Source organism: Phaethon aethereus, assembly GCF_964289735.1.
Source record: "Phaethon aethereus genome assembly, chromosome: 2".
NCBI lineage: Eukaryota > Metazoa > Chordata > Aves > Phaethontiformes > Phaethontidae > Phaethon > Phaethon aethereus.
The window spans coordinates 60,011,458-60,029,295 of record NC_138582.1 but is presented as its reverse complement, the minus strand read 5'-3'; the positions used below and the strand labels follow the sequence as shown (position 1 = coordinate 60,029,295).

At 39.5% G+C, this 17,838-nt stretch overlaps 1 protein-coding gene across 2 annotated transcripts in view; it reads left to right on the top strand.

Annotated features, from left to right (window-relative positions):
- The window catches only part of PTPN2 (protein tyrosine phosphatase non-receptor type 2), a gene marked incomplete at both ends in the record, with an annotated part of 32,554 nt that extends 18,380 nt beyond the window's left edge, over nucleotides 1-14,174 (top strand). The window contains 5 exons of one of the 2 annotated variants that reach the window (XM_081996951.1): nucleotides 2,530-2,739; nucleotides 4,212-4,370; nucleotides 8,125-8,315; nucleotides 9,146-9,247; nucleotides 13,813-14,174. In XM_081996951.1, the coding sequence (XP_081853077.1) occupies nucleotides 2,530-2,739; nucleotides 4,212-4,370; nucleotides 8,125-8,315; nucleotides 9,146-9,247; nucleotides 13,813-13,834 (684 nt within the window). Of the gene's footprint in view, nucleotides 1-2,529; nucleotides 2,740-4,211; nucleotides 4,371-8,124; nucleotides 8,316-9,145; nucleotides 9,354-13,812 lie in introns of those variants that run through there. The other variant, XM_081996950.1, reaches the window with a different exon arrangement.
- Nucleotides 14,175-17,838: the final 3,664 nt, after the last annotated feature.

Here is a 17,838-nt window from a genome sequence, read left to right as displayed (position 1 = left end):
CATATACAAAATTTTATACTACTCCCCGAGTCTTGATGTCCAGCTTTTTTTCTCTTAAAAGAACTAGATATTCTTTTATAAAATCAGTTGGTATTTAAAATTGTCCATCAGCAGTTGTGACTCTTTAGCAAGCCAAACCTTTTCTCATTATAGTTCTGTATCACTTCACGTAAGTGATAGCTGTGCTGCATGGCTCAGTGACAAGGGGGGTTCTTTAAGAAAGGCTGGTACAGATACTCGCACAAAGACAGTATTTCAGCTGTACAGCTTGACTGCCAAGCACCACTTGAAAGAGCCATTCTGTTTATGAGAGAAAATGTTGGAGGTTTGAAATATTGAAATGGGATTTGGCTGTACGATTAGAACTGCAAGTTCAAAGAAGACCAGCCAGTTCTGGTGCTCTGAAGTGGGACTCGTGGAGAAAGATGAAGAGATTAGGTATTTTTAAAATGAGCTGAAGTGGTGGAAAATTGTGGGATGGATAAAGCCTACGTACAGTATGGGGAGGGATAAAAAAGTAATTTTGTGGGTTAGGGCTAGATGAGATGTACAACAGCACTGTGTAATCTTTCCTTTAGAAATACCTATTTTCAGATTAGTGTATGAGCAGGGTGATACTTGGCCATGTGCTTGAAGCACTACTGATTTATTTTTTTTTAGGAGGAGGATGCTTAGTGCTTTACAGTATGGGATTTGAAAACAGAAACAGCCCACAGATCACTTTTGTTTTCTATAGACAAGGGCATTTTTGCCTTCTTGAGGTATAAGGGAGGCTTTTATCTGGAATGTTATTTAAGAATCTTGAGGGGGGGTGGGCAGAGTATCATTTACCACTGTAAATGATCATCTAGGGTCACAAGAAACAACTTTAACCTTTGCTTTTCTTAGTATGTGCATTTTAGCTCATCTCTCCAGTTTTCCTCTTAATTTTGTTTGTAAACTGATGAGTTATTTTTCTTAGAGGAAATTGCTTAAGAGTGTTATCTTCTTTAAAATTCTATAATTTCCAGATTGCTTATTAAAAAATTGTCTCCATGAGTTTTGAACAAATGGGTCGTTTCAGTTGATTAGTGAGTTAACTCACTAGTTGAAAAACTAGGTACAGACAGCCAGTAAGAAGAGCTCAGCTGAAAATGCAAACCCTTTTTTAATGCTTTGTTTCGGACAAATAAGAAAGGGAAATCCCAGTGTATTTATGCAATTTAGGCTTTGGTAGATTCTGCCTCCTCTCCCCTTTGAAATCTCACTGTGTACTCATTTTCCCAGTACAATGGATCAGACTCTGTCCTTGCTCTTAGCCAATGTTATTCCTGGAAGATAACTGCGCATTTGAGAGTGACTTGAGTCATGTTAATATCCACTGTTTCCTGTGAAAATATTGGCACTCTTGCAGTATCAGGCATTGAAGGCAAAAGACAAAATGGGAGAGTATTTTTATTACTGTGGTAACCATGAACTGGATTGTTTTAGTTTCACAAAGTAATTTCGTAAGTTGTCCCTCATAAGAAGTTGAAACAGACTGAACAGGAGATGAACAGTAGAATTTATTCTAATTTCATAGCTATATTTTACTGTTGCTGAAAAAGAAAAACAGCTTTTCTGGAATATATTAATATTTTAAATCTTCTTGTGTTCCATCTTTGTGGAGGTTTATGTAGGTTTCAATCTATGTGGAAAATAAGATGAAATAGAAGGAGGATAAAAATAACTGAACCCTTCTAAAATCCCTGAGCTAAATCAGTGATCAAGTTTTCTCAGAATCAATGTAGCAGGAAAAGATCAGAGGCGAGGGATAGCATTTAACTGCAACTCTGAAGTGAATTCTGGAAAGATACGATCCAAATTTGTCCTGAAAGCACTCCAGATACATACATACTTTCTGGCTGTCATTTCAATACTTGCAGTTAGTTGGTCATGTTAGGAGGGGAGCGGCATGGTTCTAAAACAACTGCATGGTTTTGGAATCCTTCCTTCTTACTTACAAAGAGTGAATACATCCAGCAGAAGTCTTGCTAGACAGCCTGCTAAATGGGTTCTTCTAGGCCTTTTCCATAAAGCTTCCTGCTCCTCTCAGTAGTGTGGTTAGTGTAAAGGAGATGCTAATACCTCTTGATATTAAAACTTGCTCTGACCAAGAGCAGAGAGTGCTTACAATGCTGATGGGTATTTTTTTTATGTCCTCTTAATGGCTGACAGCAGTTATTAGACTGCTAGCATGAAGTTGCATTAATGGTAGAAAAAGAAGAATATTTGGGAGCAAGTAGGAAAGCAAAGAAAATATAATATTGAAAGTTTGAGAAGAAGAAAAAATGTGTATGGTAATAATTGCAAAGGAGAAAATACCAACTCGGGTAAAAAAATTGCTTCAGCGTGCACTGTTGGTTGTTATCCAACTTGAAGCAAGTTATTGGATTGTTTGCCTAAATGGGAGGTTTAAAATAGCTATTGATTTAGATTGGGGAAATGTGTGCTATCTAAACAAAAGTAGAGTGCTTTCTAGTTGTATTGTTTATTTGTTTTCACTTCTAGAGTGGTGAGTCCAGGATGATCTTTCATTTTCATTATACTACATGGCCAGACTTTGGAGTTCCTGAATCCCCAGCTTCATTCCTGAACTTTCTGTTTAAAGTCAGAGAGTCTGGCTCGCTAAGTCCTGAACATGGACCTGCAGTAGTTCACTGCAGCGCAGGGATAGGACGTTCCGGCACGTTTTCATTAGTAGACACGTGTCTTGTTCTGGTAAGTGTTTGGTCATTTTCTCTGTCACCCCTTTGCGTCTCCTGACACCCTGCCTGTCTTCCCAGTATGGGCTTTTTGGTCAGAATGTTTTAAAAACATTTAAGCTAATGACATGTCAGTGAAAACTTTAATTAAGACATCATTTTTTTTTTCTTCACATATTTCGAGGGTTTAAAAACACAACTCTTGAGATACATTTACAAATCCATCCTGAAGTTCTTTACACATTTTCAAAGCTTCCTGGAAAGCAAATAGTAAGCATTTTTTTTCCTTTAATATAAGATGTGCTTAGAAATGATTGAGATTTTTTTTTTTAATACGAGCTTGAAGTTAGGCTTGTGAATGTATGTTGAGACAACTGAATATGTAAGTCTTTTTGTCTAAACATAGAGTATCTTGCAGGTCTGACAGGCCCCTTTTCTTAAGGTTGCAGAAAATTGGTATCTGAACTAGGATGAGAACACTGGACTTTATGATCTTAAAGGCCTTTTCCAACCTTAATGATTCTATGCCTCTGGATTTCCTGCAGTGTGCAATGGAGGATGGTACAGAATTTCCCTAGCTGTGCAGCCCTCTGGGAGGTGGGGCTTGGTAGCCTCTTGCAGTACCACATGAATGAGTAGGGTTTTTGCCTACTCTGTGCACTGCATCATCTATAATTGCTCATGACTTGAGTGCACTTTAAATGTTGAATAGTGTTTAAAATCTCTTTAAATTTTTGTTGGATTTTAAAGTCCAGGCACAGACTTCTTGTCTTTGGCTGTGCTTGGTAATAGTGAGAAGTACAGCACAGGGTTAGGTGAAATAGGATTTAATTTAAATTGTAAGACACTTATCTTCTGGTTTGGTTAGGTCCTCTAGATTTTTTTTTCTTCAGTTTTTCTTTTTTTCTGCATTTTGAAAAACATAGGTGTATATCTTGATGCAAGTATGCTTTAATATCAGATGAATTAAAGTGAACATTGCAAGAAGTGCAGACATGTGGTTAAAAACACCCCATGAATGTAGTGTGGGGACAGGTGTGTGCATTGCTGGGATTAGGGATTCTGCTTTAAATAAGGAAACTTCTGCCATATTCAGTCATTCCAGTTCCATTCAGTAGCAGTAGAAAATACTGCTTTATGGTTCTGATTCTTACGGTCCTATTTCAAAATACAAATACATACCTGAATAAAATCAAGCATATCTAAATTTCTTAATGTTAAGACTTGATACTAGGGTACTGATTTATTTAGTCAATACATAATCATTGATTTGTTCCATAATAAGCTTTCATTAGATGGTTAGCTTTTTTCCTGTAAAACAATTTAGAAATCATTTGAGATATCAATTTTGTATACAACTAATGGAAACATGGTATGAAGAAATGGAATTTTTAGGTTGAATTTTATTACTCATTTTTACTTGTAATTATTTTTTATATGTTGTCTTTATCACTAGCAATGACACTTTCAACATAACTTTCTTTACAGATGGAGAAAAAAGACCCCTTTTCTGTAGATATTAAGAAGGTATTACTGGATATGAGAAAATATCGAATGGGACTTATTCAGACTCCTGATCAACTAAGATTTTCATATATGGCTGTAATAGAAGGAGCAAAATTTATAATGGGGGATTCAACTATACAGGTAAATGTTTAGTTCTGTGTATTTAAACATAAACAGTATACTGCTAACAGTAGTTAAGGATGAGCTCCGAACTACTTTAAAACATATAACTTTGTGGGACTTAAATAATCTGCCTTTTTCAATAGATGCCTAGAAGGTATTAGAAGGCAGTGATCAGATACCCTCTATCAGCTAAACTTTTAATCCTATGTATTTGTCCCCTCTTAGATAAAATATAAAAAGCAATTGTCTGTAGTAATGATTAAAGAAAAAAAAAAGTTAAATTGGTATCTTCAACACTGAAAAGCAAAAGTAATGCCCAGTATCCCTTTGAATAGGTAGCAAGAATCTTTTTAGCATTTCTTGATGTTTGCTATATACTTCCCTAACAATAAAGTTGCCTGATGCTACAGATCAGGTTTATTAGTAAAGTTGCTTGCTTCCCACTTCCCTCCCCCCACACCTTTAAAATTTGTGTAGCAGTTAGTAGAATCTAGCTGAATATAATGAGTTTTGGGGTAAACAGATTACCAAATCTCACTATTTTGTCACTGTGTCTTGCAGATAGAACAGTTAGCAACAGCTATTTTAAATGGTGGGAGGGAGGACTGGGAGGAGAGGCTGCAAAACGGAGTTAATTCTGTTTTCATATGCTAGCGCGCTTTTTTATTTTGTTGATTTCTTAAAATGATGAATGAAGCAGGTAAACTAAAACACATTTCCTCTTTTCTGTGATTCTGGTAGTTGTCAGATTCTTCTTTTTGACAAATGTTTCTTGACTTGCTATATAAATAATTTTGCACAACTACTAATCAACACATAGGTAGTGTCTTGCTAGTCTGATACCTGTGCCATATGCCTAGAAGACTGCATGATTCATCCTAATGCTAATAGCAATTTAACGTCTTTATTTTCTGGAAGCTGTTTCTGGTGATGTGAGAGTATTGTTCTCTCTAATAGTTTTTCTGCTTTGTTTTTAAAAAAGCCATGCTGCAAACTGCAAGCAACTCTGGTTCCCACACTTACCCATCTAGATCACAGGATTTCTTGTTTCTGAATACAAGGGAGCATTTTCAACTCGGAATACTGCTTGTCAGGTTCAAGTGTGTTATTTTGTCATACTAAGAAAACGCCTAAGGTGGCACACTTCTTATTTGTTCTTTTTTTCTTTTTCTTGTTACGATTGTATTGTTCAGATGATCTTTTTGTAAACCAGTGTTTTCTGCAGTGCAGGCAGTTGTCCTGGTGCCTTTCTCTTTAGGCCTCAGGGCCATGTGCAGAAAATCAATTGGCAGTGCTTAATTAGGAGTATTTCTCCTTTCAAGGTCAGCTAGATCATTTTTTTCCCCTCTGTAGAGAACAGACTGTCCAGCATGGGAGAGGTGTTTACTTCTCTCTGCTAGTGGTGGGAAGGACATGAAGTCATTGAACGCTTCTCTAACACAACATTATCAAAATGTTCATCTCTGACATCTCCATGGATTTCGGAAGTCAGTCAACTGTGCAGAAAAATGCAGGGTATACTTGGAACCTTTACTTTTTCACAGCTAGTGGCTGCAACTGCAAGGCTTGGGGGGGGGGGTAGTCTCTTCTCCTCCCTCAGCACCTCTGAGATTTCCACTTGTGACCAAAAGGATCTTGTATGCTCACCTAGGTTGCCCTGAAGCACTGCAGAGGTATGTGGCTGGTACACTGCTGCATGGTGCTGTAGCCGAAACAATTACTCACTTCCTAATTATAATGCAGCACTGCGCTATATAAAATGGGTGAGGTGGAACAAGATTGAAGTTTTCATTTCTGTAAAATTCCTTTGTAAGAGAGATAAGTTAATATTGCTTCAACAACATAGTAGAATGACTTACCATCACTTTTTCAGAAAAATCTGTTGAAATGAGTGGTCTCTGGAAAACAAGTTTATGGCTTTGAAAGGAAAAAGAAGGTTGAATTCCTTAGATCCATAGATGTGTTTTGCAGACAGAGAAGAATATTTCACTTTTGTACTGAAACTTGTGAATCCAAAACCTCTATCTGATGTTCAGCTGATTCTGTCAGCTGAATATCTTAACATGCCTTTCCATTGTTTCCATTTGTTCCAAGAGGCAATATAGACCCTAAGTCTTAGCTCCCCTACACAGGTATTTTGGTTATAATTTTAAGGACAATTATGTTTCTCAAATCATCACTTCTTTGTTTTTTCCAGACATATTTTCACAAGACTCAGGGTAGCACTTCAGTTCCTGTTCCTTTTTGTAAAGTTGCAGGCACTGTCATAAAATGTCACAGGTAATTTAGCAACACAACTCTCCTTGTCTGTCTGCTCCAAGTTGTACATTATTTTACCAGTCCTGCCATTCACATAGTCCTGTTGGATATTTAAACTTAAAATTACCAGCCATTTGAGCTATTGTTATTACATGTTTAAAATAGAATTCTTGGTGGGAAATTCCTTCTGTTTGACAAGAGTAGTAAAATTGTCTCTGATTTCAGTTCTTCCTGTGTGGCTTATCACTCCAGATGGAATCAGTATTTATCTTAGCCAGCAAGTCTCCTATGGACACAACCATGTCTTCCAAAAGGCCTTTTTCTGTGACAGTAAGAGAGAGCTGCTAAGTGGATTTCCATTTGTTAGTGGATGTTTCTTTTTTGGGTTTTGTTGTTTGATGGTTTGGGGTGGTGTTTTTGTTTTCTTCTGGTTTGGTTGAAGACAAAACAGAGAAAACCTGTGCATGAAGACTCCCTTAGTGGATTTCAGATGTATGCTGGAATCTCCTCTGCTATGGCAGAGTCAGTTTATTGTTTAAGCTCATTCTGCCAGCAGTTCATTTATAAGTAGCTGGGTTTTTTTGACATCAGTCCCTGAGTTTGGTATTTAGTTTAGACCAGCAGTCTTGAATTCATTCCACAGATGAGACTCTCACGCTGCTTTTGTGAAGAGTCAATTTTCAGTTCATCTTTCTTATCATAGACATTTAGAAGTAACTGATTTCCCCTCCCCAAGGTATTCTGTATCTTTATAGGCTGGCTGATTTGTGTGAGAAAAGAACTGATTGGTTTTAGGGGCAATTCTTTTCCTTCCTGTTACCTTTCTAGTTTGTGTTTTGTCTTTTTTTTTTTCCCCTGCATGAAATTTTGTTGCAAGAAAGCCTTCAGACTGTTCATCATTGGGACAGTTACCCACTAGGACAGAGAACTAGCAAACCACTTCCCATCTTTGTTTTTCTTCCATCTCATTTCAGATTACTTCTCAAAACAAGGTGAATATCTGTTTTATGATGCAGTAGATCTCTGGCCTAATGGACCATTAGGTGAAATAGTAGGCCACGACTGGCATAAATAACCCTAGATTTTTTTTTTCATTGGGCTTGCAAGTTGTTACAGTTCTCTCTTTTTAGGCAGTTCTTGGACACAAGATCCTGCTGTGTTTTGGGGCCATGACAGGTAACAGCACAGCGTAGGCATGTAAAGAGTAGAGGGAAATGGGAAGTGCTGGATGTTGTAGGACGATACAGGACAAGTTTCTTCCTCACTGTGAAGCTACCGTGGCCAGTACAAACCTTGATGTTAGTGGCCTCATACCTTCATGGTAGCGTCATCCTGGAGAAATACAAAACAAAAAGGGATGATTGTTGAAGAATGTGCATCTTCATGTAACCTTATTTCTCGATCTAGTAGTTCCTTTAATCTACTTCTGTGACTGTTCTGTTGGAAGATGTCTTGGGCAAAGAGGTCCTTCAGTGTTAGGGGGATGTTGGAAATATGTTCTCCTTGTTTGCAGAAACGGTGGAAGGAGCTCTCTAAGGAGGACCAAGCACCAAGTTCTGAGCAGTCTCCTCCACACCCAACCAAAATAACCACAGAGAAGTATAATGGGAACAGCATAGGCCTGGAGAACAAAGATCAAATGGAGAAAATAAATACTGACCTGTCCACTAAAGTTCAAGATGTCGCAGATGGAAACATTGAAAGGTAGGCAAAATGAGGAAACCGTTTAGAAGGAAGACATACTCTCTTAGAGGCTGAATTATTGTATGCTTTTCTTACCATAAGAAACCTTTAAGATCTTTCTTCAGTAGAGGGAAAGGACAGGTGGTATTTGACTGTCTTATTTAATTATTTTTTAAATGAAACTTCAGTTATTTCTTATGATAACCCTGTATTGTTTAAAGGTCAAGAGAGGAAAACCAAGTGACTCTAATTGAAGCAGCTAAACCTCATGCTTGAAAGGCTTTTCCAACAGACTGACTGTGAGCTGTGTTGTACGGTGTGAATTAAGTCCTGAAAGTGCCCAGCATAATTCGATACTGATTTTTAAATACAATGCTAACTTCTGTTCGGAAAAATATATGGTACCTCAGAGGCACAAAGTTTTTATCACCTTCCACTTCCTATATGGTGATTCCAAATGTTTGCAGGTAGCACCTGACATCGCATATGAAAGCAGCGTCCGTGCAAAAAAAATCTCGGCCACTGAGCGGGGGACTGACGGGGGTGGGAGACTAAGCTCAGATAATTAAGCTAATTCTGTTCCCTGTTGAACACTTAGGTCGAGCAGCACTTACATCTTTACATATGTTACTTACTATCTTCATAGGGCTTCGCTGACCTGAAACTGCCCACATCAAGGTTTTTAAAACAGAGTAAAGATTGCTTGGTTTAGATTTTATATACTGCTGCCATATGTTACTGCTGGATTAACTTTTGGGAGTGTTTTGGGAAGGGGTGTGTTTTAATACTTTAATAGCCTTTTTTCCTGTTCTACAATTTAACCTTTACCTTCTTTCTTTTTTCTCTTTAAGTGCTGTCCGAAAACGACTGCGAGAGGATAGAAAAGCTAACACAGCACAAAAGCTGCAGCAGATGAAGCAGAAGCTAAATGAGACTGAAAGAAAGAGAAAAAGGTGGTTATATTGGAAACCTATTCTCACTAAGATTGGGTTTGGTACACTGATTCTAATTGGTGCTTATTCTTGCTGGAAAATGTATTTCCAAGAACATTCCTTATAAGTAAACAGTAAGCCTGTCTGCTCCAGCAGCTAATTTTGCTGAAGGTTCATGACTAGGGGTGTGACTTTGATCAGTAAACACCTTGCACCTCGAATGGGTACAGACCATTACATACAATAGAGAAGTGATGTAAACTTCATCACATGTCAACATCTCAGGACTTTTCACTGCAGGTACTTTCAAAAATGAACTGTTCCCCCCAACAGAGTTGACGTTTTTTTGTTTATATCAGCAGGTACGAACTTGCTGCAACTGTTCATACACTTTTTAAAATGGTGTTCTACCAGATCTTAAGCAAACCCTGAACCACAGAGGTTTAGCTACTGAAGGCTGTCTGGATTTAAATTTGCCTGACATAAGCAATAAACAGTGTTGTATCATTTACGTTATTAATGCAAAGAAGTTATCTTTAAATGTGTGTAATGTGTAATGTACTAGTGACATGAACATAAACATTTTATATTCTTATGACCTAGGATAAATATATTTTATAATTGCATATTTAATCTTTTTGTAGTTCACTGTACTTTTAAAAGCTCAGTTTGTACAAATTTCTGACCAAAAAGAATTTGATTTTGAAACTAAATGTAATTATAATTTGTGCATGAAAATAATAGTGCAACCATTCCCCATATTCTGACCCTCAGATTTATGATATGAGCAGCTAGGGGTTTGATGAAGCACTCTACCAATTTCTACTCTTAATTTGCATTCCTTATTTATTTTTTGTAAGTGTTCATTATTTAAGTAAGGCTTGGAAATTTGAATTTTTTCTTAAGGCTTTTGAGAACTTAGCCCCCACTGAAAAGCATACTGTTAAGTTCATTAATGTATTCAGACTTCAACTACTGTTTGAAGGCCATAATTGTTAAAGTTCTGACATTCCATTAAATGTGAAACATAATGGTTTGTGTGTCTATAGATTTTAATTGCTAGAAAGAAGAAAATTCATTCATCAGTAATAGGCGTAGAAAGCACGTACATCAAAGGAAACTGTAGTCAGACTTCCAAGGGTGATGGTAATAGAGAACAGATGTTGGTTGTATTCTCTCGTACCCAGTGTGCTCAGCTGTACGAGTTGCTTCATAAAGTAGAATTGCTTTTCAGGTTCCCCAGCACTGCATAAGAGAGGCATGACTTAAAATACTTAAAGACTAATATTTTGGGAATACCTATGCTACAGTCACTTCAGAATTATTTCCCTTTCCCTTAGTTGGATGGTAACACTTTCTGAATAGTAATTGAACACAAATTGCCTTCTGCCCTTGAGATTCTGTTTGAATCCAGAGATTGTGTGTGGCTGTATCTAGCTTGCTGTCACTCAAGTCGAAACCTAGTAATTAGTAGTATTGGACTGCACTTTGAAACCTGAGTTTTATTTATTCATGCATTGCTTTGTGGGATGACTTCTCTGAAGTCATATTTTCTCTCTCCGTTTTTCTACCTTGGTTGTTTTCTGTTGGCTATGGGGGTTTGGGGGGGTTTCTTCTCCCCCTCTCACCCCTTCCAGCCCACGTTGGTCCTTTGTAAAGCACTGTTGGGATTTACTGCTGAAAAATACTAAAAGAGATAGATCATTACTTTGCTCCAAAGGAGTTAACTTGAAAGGTTTCCAGTACGTGTAAACTTCGTAGTAACATACCAGGCACGGGGCCCAAATAGTCTGACATGTACCATGCAAAGCTAAGTTGAGTTTACTCTTTGAAATTCTCATTTCACAATAGCTAATACTATTTTAGACTGCTCTGTTTATATAGCAAACAAATGCTTATGGGCCCAGATGAGGAAAACAAGTGTACTTTCTTGGAACATACAGTTCTGAACTTGTCCTGTGGCATTATTGACCAACTGTGCAGCTCCAATAGCAAGATGACTTGCTGATGGCTGTCACACAGTATAGGCAGGCAGCTTACATATTTTAGGACACATTATAATTCTTACAACCACGGTAACTTTTGTATCCAACAAGAGGCTTAGTGAAAGAGGGTTGGTTTTTTTTTTTTTCCCCTTTAAATTGGGAAGGCAGGCTTTTCAGTATCAGCTGTAGCTAATAGTAGGTGTAAATGTATGTGCCTTATAAAAGATATTTTGCTTATGGAAAAACACACGGAATGTAATTAAATGCTTTTATAACAGAAATATTCCAGTATTAAGTATTTATTCTAAATACTTAAAAGCAGCTAAGGAAAAAGTGCAGGGGAAACCATCACGAAATCATGCTGTCATTTATCGCTTTTTTGTTTGTATGAGAAGGATACTGGTGGCCCAGGATGTCTTACAGGCACTGAGCTCTGGCCATGTCTGTCACATTGTCACTGGGATATTTTCTGGATCCCATCTTGTAAATCCTGGCTTCTTTGTTCTTGCGATCCTGAGCAGGCATTCCTCTTGTCTGGATGGGGCGGGCCAGAGCGGGAGGGGGCCATCTTACATCGTCTCACACTGTGTTACCTTCTTGATGCAATAAAGTGCAGGACTTGCACGTTCAACGGTTGATCTGTAAAAAGTTGCTTTGGTTCCACGGCTGTGTCTTGAGAGCCTTTAGGTAATGTAAGGACCACGAGCTGGTACAAGCCTTGGACAAAACTGTTTTGTCTAGTGAATCGTCCATGACGGTATGGGCGTAGGAAGGGAAATAGAACATTAGATCTCTTACTAGATTCCAGGAGGTAATTTGGGTAAAACTCTTCTTTCTGGTCTGTCAGTAATCCTTAAAAACCAAAATCTGGGGGAGGCTTGTTCTCTTTCACTGCGAACTGAGCCCTTGTCATCCTTTGTTATTCTGTAGGGTTTAAACTTGCAGCAGTTTTGCACAACCTGGATGTTAAGTAGGAGCAGGTATGGGCCAAAATGAAGAACTGTTGATCCCAGTGACCTCTATCGTAGGAAATGCTTAAAGAAAGAGTAAAAATGAAGGACGTGCCTTCTGACCCCTCTCCTGCCTCCCCCCACCCCTAGTTTCTGGCGAGCTGCTGGCTGGTCCTGTGCTGCTTCTAAAATGCCATTACACTCGATTCGAAGCATTACTGCATTGGGTTTTTCTCTCTGCTCCAGAAATACATCAGTCAAAATGTTTGATGCATAGTGGACTTCTTTGAATTTGATTAAACAGTGCTTGACTCTCAGATGAACACCTGTGTACAAATCATGCACGTTTAAAAATAAAACCAAAAAAAATCCCTAACAGACATGTGGACCTCCGTTGCAAGGGGTTCGCAAATTCAGAATTAGTCCTTTAGGTTTTGTGTTTATGTTCTTGGTGCAGGGACAGTCCATGTAGAGTGACAGTACATCTGTATTTTTCTTGAAATGTGTTAAGTAAAAGAATTGAATTCAGCGTGATGCAGTGATTTGGAAAAAAACCTTACAGATTGATTTTTATGGAAGTAAGATGTTGCAAGTGAAACTTAGCTTATTTTGTTAAACCTTGAGTAAAATGGTCTATTGACATCAATTTATGTCCCACTGAAACGGGAGGAAGTGAAAATATGTATGCATGTATGTGTGACTGAATTGTGTAGGTGATTAAAAAGCCTGGCTAGCTTTAAGTTTAATGAATGGTAACCAAATTATTTAGTTCACTGTTTGGCGTTATAGTTAAGCCCGAGACACTTGAGGACTGCGTGAGAAACTAAATTAACGATGACAAATGAGGAAGTCTTCTGCATGGCCCAGTGGCTTAAGTCAGAGGATGAAATTTGCAAAGTTGACGTAACACACAGTAGTCTTCCTGGGCTTTTTTGTTTTCCCCCCGAGTTTTAGGTCAGCCTTTCATTTTTATGTATGAAAAATAAATGTGTTCAAAATTGTATCTCTGTCTGAGTCTTTATTTAAGTTAGAAGGATAAATACTTGGAAGAATTTTTTTCACGTGTCTTACCTGATCAAAGAAAGCTGCTTTATGAATCAGTGTAGTGATCTAGCTTCCCTTAGAAGCATTTTACTTGTAGTATCTTGTAAGTACCAAGGCCTTTTTCTGCATTCCTTGGAGCAGAGCCTTTACCTTCCCAAGGACAAAACATCCAGTGTTGGGATGTCTCCCTCACTACACGCAACCTTTGCCTAGAAACACGTACTCCTGTGCCGCTGTGCCAAGACAGACCTACAGAGCCGTGACAGGCGATGTCAGTGCTTGGAGGTGCAGCCTCCTGTAGTCCCACTAAGGCCCAAGGAGACTTCTGCAGGGCTTGTGGTTGCATGCGTGAGTATGTGGTTTGCTGGGCTCTCCAGCAAGCATCTGCCTTATGCTGTAGCATGGAAATACCTTCTAAAAAGGCAATGGCTTTCCCAGAGCGCTTGCTACAGGCAAACAGTAACTGGTAGTTGCCACAGGGAATGCATGAGCAGCTGTTTGGTGTTTATAGTGAGTTGCAAACCCAGTGTCTGTTCTTATTTATTCTATTTTTTTTTTCTGTGCTGTATACTGAATCGGTGACTTTCTTTTGCGTTGTATGTCACAGGCCGAGACTGACTGACACCTAAGCCTTCGGGACTTGCGAATATTCTGCAGCTATAAACTGCAAATTATTGACATGCAAAGTGAGACATGAACCCCTCTTCGGGAACAAAAAGTGAGGTCTGTTAAGTACCAAGACGACCTCAGTTATCTGTTTACAGCGTAAACTGCATCAAGGGGATGAAGACCACCAGCAGCACGCTACTTTGCGAAACGAAATAATTTGCTGTCTTCTGTTTTTTATAATGCCTGTATTAATGTAGAGAGATGTCAAAGAAATAAATTAGGAAATATTTTGTTTTGTACTGCCATTCTTATTGTATTTTTATACCTTTTGGCAGCATTAAATATTTTTTTAAATTGACACTATGCTGTTGTGTGCACGTTATGTTAGGGAGAAACTGTTAAGAGCCTGTTTTGCGGAAAATGTTTTGCCTTAAGGCTTCCTGATAGCCTGTCTTAACTGCAGAATGGCAAAATGATTAGAATGTGCATTCTGCAAATATTTTCATGAATGCTACGTATTGTAGTTTGAGCTAAGAGAAACTCTTGAGCATTTCTTTTGTAATACATCACTAAGAATATTATTTTATTAACCTGACCAGTTGGTTTGATAATCCTTCTTATGTTTGCTATAAAATACGCACAAAATGTTCAGAGTCACTTTGTGAAGGGAAAGATGGGAAATCTGGCCTCTGGCTGCCCACGGCCATATGTAATTAATGGGTGCATAGGGCCAGGTGCAAAGCGCGCACAGTGAAGGGTGTCTTTAATTAAATGTGTTTGGGGTTTTCCCGTCACAGTGTGTTGTATGAATAATGTTTTACTTCACAGCTCCTGCCTCCTATCAGCGCTCTCCCTGACACAGTCTCAACAGCTGGATAAACTGGAATGCTGCTTAACAGAATTCTTCTAATGGCCTCGATGGGGTTTCCGGCCCTGTTACAGAGCGGATCAAAATTCTGCACTTGCTGATGTTCTCTGGCGGCTTCAGATTATTTCACAAAAACCCCTATATTCACTATGACTGTCTAAACTAGTATGTGGTGGGGTTTTGTATGGAATTTGTACTCTGCATATTTTTGTAACACGTTTTTGTACAAATCATACAGTTGGTGAAAGGAAAGCATGGAAGAGGGGGGAATCTGGGACAATTAAGGGTAATTTTGCTAAAATAAGCAGCAACCTGAAATCTGAACAGAACTTGGTTTTGAGGCTCATTCATGAAAGCAAGTATGTTCAGAGCTGTGTTTAACTTGAAGGTGAAGCCGAATCGGGAGTACTTAATGCTGTTACTTGAGCTAAATGTGTGCTTTACGCCATCTTGAAATAGTCTAAATTTAATTTCTTTAGATGATTAGTATTGTCCCTAGTCTGTGTTGGAGGGGAAAACAACATCACAACTTGATTCAGCTCTCATTTTCAAGTTGGTGCCGCTGTGAGAGCGGGAGTGTTTATAATGAGGTCAAGGTCTGGCCGAAAAGCACTGCAATAAACCCTGTTGTTGCATATGGGAACAGAGCCTGTTTATACTGCTTCATGCCTCTTGGGTATGGCTCTTAGCCAGTTCTGTCTTTTACCTTCAGCTACAATTCCTTTTTTCGTTACTTTTCGTCTTCCAAATAAGAAGACTTGTGACTTGCTTCATTATTTTACCTGCTGCTATCACAGGTGACTACCACATACACAGCTAACTTGTTTTATCTCGTGGCATGTAGAGGACTGAAGCTACTTTGGTCCTCGTCACACTTTCAAGTGACTCTTCTTGCTGATTTCCTTGCTCTTGGTTTTTAAACGGCTGCTGGACTAAATGTGGCATCAGGCTAACTTCATCAACAGGCAAAGGGGATAAAGAGAAAGTAGTTCCAAACCCAGAGCTCTGTGGGCTCATGGGTTTTACTGACGGCTGCCTGTGACAGCAGAAGTCTTGGCTCACTGGCCCAGGAACTTCTGACATGGGCACGTGTTTTGCAAGGCCACAGTTCTTGATGAAAACTACTGGGAAAATTGTATTTTAAAAGGTGAAGGAAGGGGAGTGTCTGCCTTCTGGAAAAAAGGACAATTGAGTGTCTAATTGCAGCCTTAACAGAAGTTAAGGAATGATAGACACAGATTTTCAAATGAAAAAGCCAGGGTTTGCTAGCTGCTGGGGTTTGTTTGGGTTTTTTTACAGCTTCAAGAGAAAGGGTGCAGAGGTACTTGGTTTTATTTCTGCTAGCCATATTATTAACACAAGGACAAAATGGCTACCTTGTTCCGCAGCAAGGTTTTGGTGTGTGAAAGGGGAGGGGGAGAAAGTGGGTACAGCAGTTGGGCTCCTGTCTGAGGGCAGACAGTGGAAGCAGGAGCAGCTCCAGGAGGAAAAGGCCCTGCTGCCCGCACAAAGCTGCCACCTCCTCATCCCTAAAAAGACCAAAAGGACCAAACAACCAAGTCGGGCATCTTTTCCACAGGGAAGAGAAAAGCCTTGAGGTTCTCTCTTTCTGCAAGAGTAGGAACTCACAGTAATGAGTGCTCCCCTTCTTCCTTCTCTGTGAGGTTTTACTCTGCTGTTGCCCCTTGAGGTACTTGGCAGCTGTACCTTGTTTCAGAAAAATTTTGCAGGGCAAATGACACCACCTTCATGGCTTTTGTCCGGTCCTTCCTTCCCTCAGTAATTAATGTGTCCTCTTGCTATGCATATATCTCATAGCTTTTTAAAAGCTACAAGGAATCCGTTAGTGCTTAGCAATGCTCAGCTCCATCTTTTTTCTCCTCCGCTCCTAGGCGTGTTGTGCTGGTCACACGTAAAAGGGGATTATCATCCTCGGTGAGTCTTTCACATTGGTCATTCTAGCTGGCATCTATTTGAACATAGATCATAAATTCAGAATCAGCACACGCAGGTCAGTGCACGGGACTAGAACATAGTTAGCTAAATATACGTACCCGTTAGGTAGTGAATTAGGGATGGTAGGGGAGAGGGGAAGAAAAGGGAGGGAAAAAGTAAAGCCTGAGAGAGAATCTCATCTCGGCACAGAGCCAGTCTTCCACCTCGCACACAGGTGGCTACCTCCGGTACTTGGGACAAAGTTCCTATGGTGCAGGGCACCACCCGCCTCAGCAGAAGGATGGCAGCGACCTCAGGTTTCTGCCTGACAAACAATTACAGACCAATCGTTTCGTCAAAGCAGCTTCTGTCATGCAGCAGCTGGCCTGTTCCTCACAGGTGTTGTGAATAAAGACAAAAGCGAGCATGCTCATTTCTCCCCTCTGCCTCACAGCAGTTTGTGCCCTTGCCTCAGCTTTTTAATATGGTTACTTTTTCCAGCTACTTTTAGGCTTACCAGACTTGCTGTGTGCTGGAGCTTTTCATCTGCGTTCCCTGACTGCATCCTCGTTTTGACTTGCCAGCTCGTTAGTCTGGGTACCTATGGAAATTCCTAAAAAAAAAAAAAAATTTTGGTTAATTCTCACTTTCCAATCCTAGAACTGCACCATCTCGCATCCATGACCTGCCATCACCTTCCAGTGGTTTCTCCACTGTTGTCCCCCCTCTCAGATACGTCGCTTGAACTCACTGCTGTTCAAATGCCTTCCAGTCTCCCGAGTTTGGAACAATACAGGCTTCTCTCCCCCCCGACTCCCCCAAGTACACCTTACACGGAATCCTTTTCATGCCCTTTTCTGTTAGCAACACCAGCTGCATTGGCATTCTGCTTGGAAGAGGAACCCAAAAGGAATTGCCACCAGTTCTGAAAGCTCCTTACTGCTTCCTGACCTTTTCTTGTACTTCCCATTTGGCTCCATGCCAAGTTTCTGATTAAAAAAATAAGCTCTGTTGCGCTTTTTTTGTTTTTTTTGCTTACAGCACTGTATTTTTATGTCTGTAGAACATGTTTCTATCTCACAACTTGCTCTATTTAGAAAGTGATTAACTCCAAGAAACTCCTTGCAGTTGTGTCACTTTGAAAGTGCCTCTGATTGTGGCAAAGTTGATGCCCAAAAGCAGCAGTCTAGCCGCTGTTGCGAGGGTTTGGGGTATGTGCTT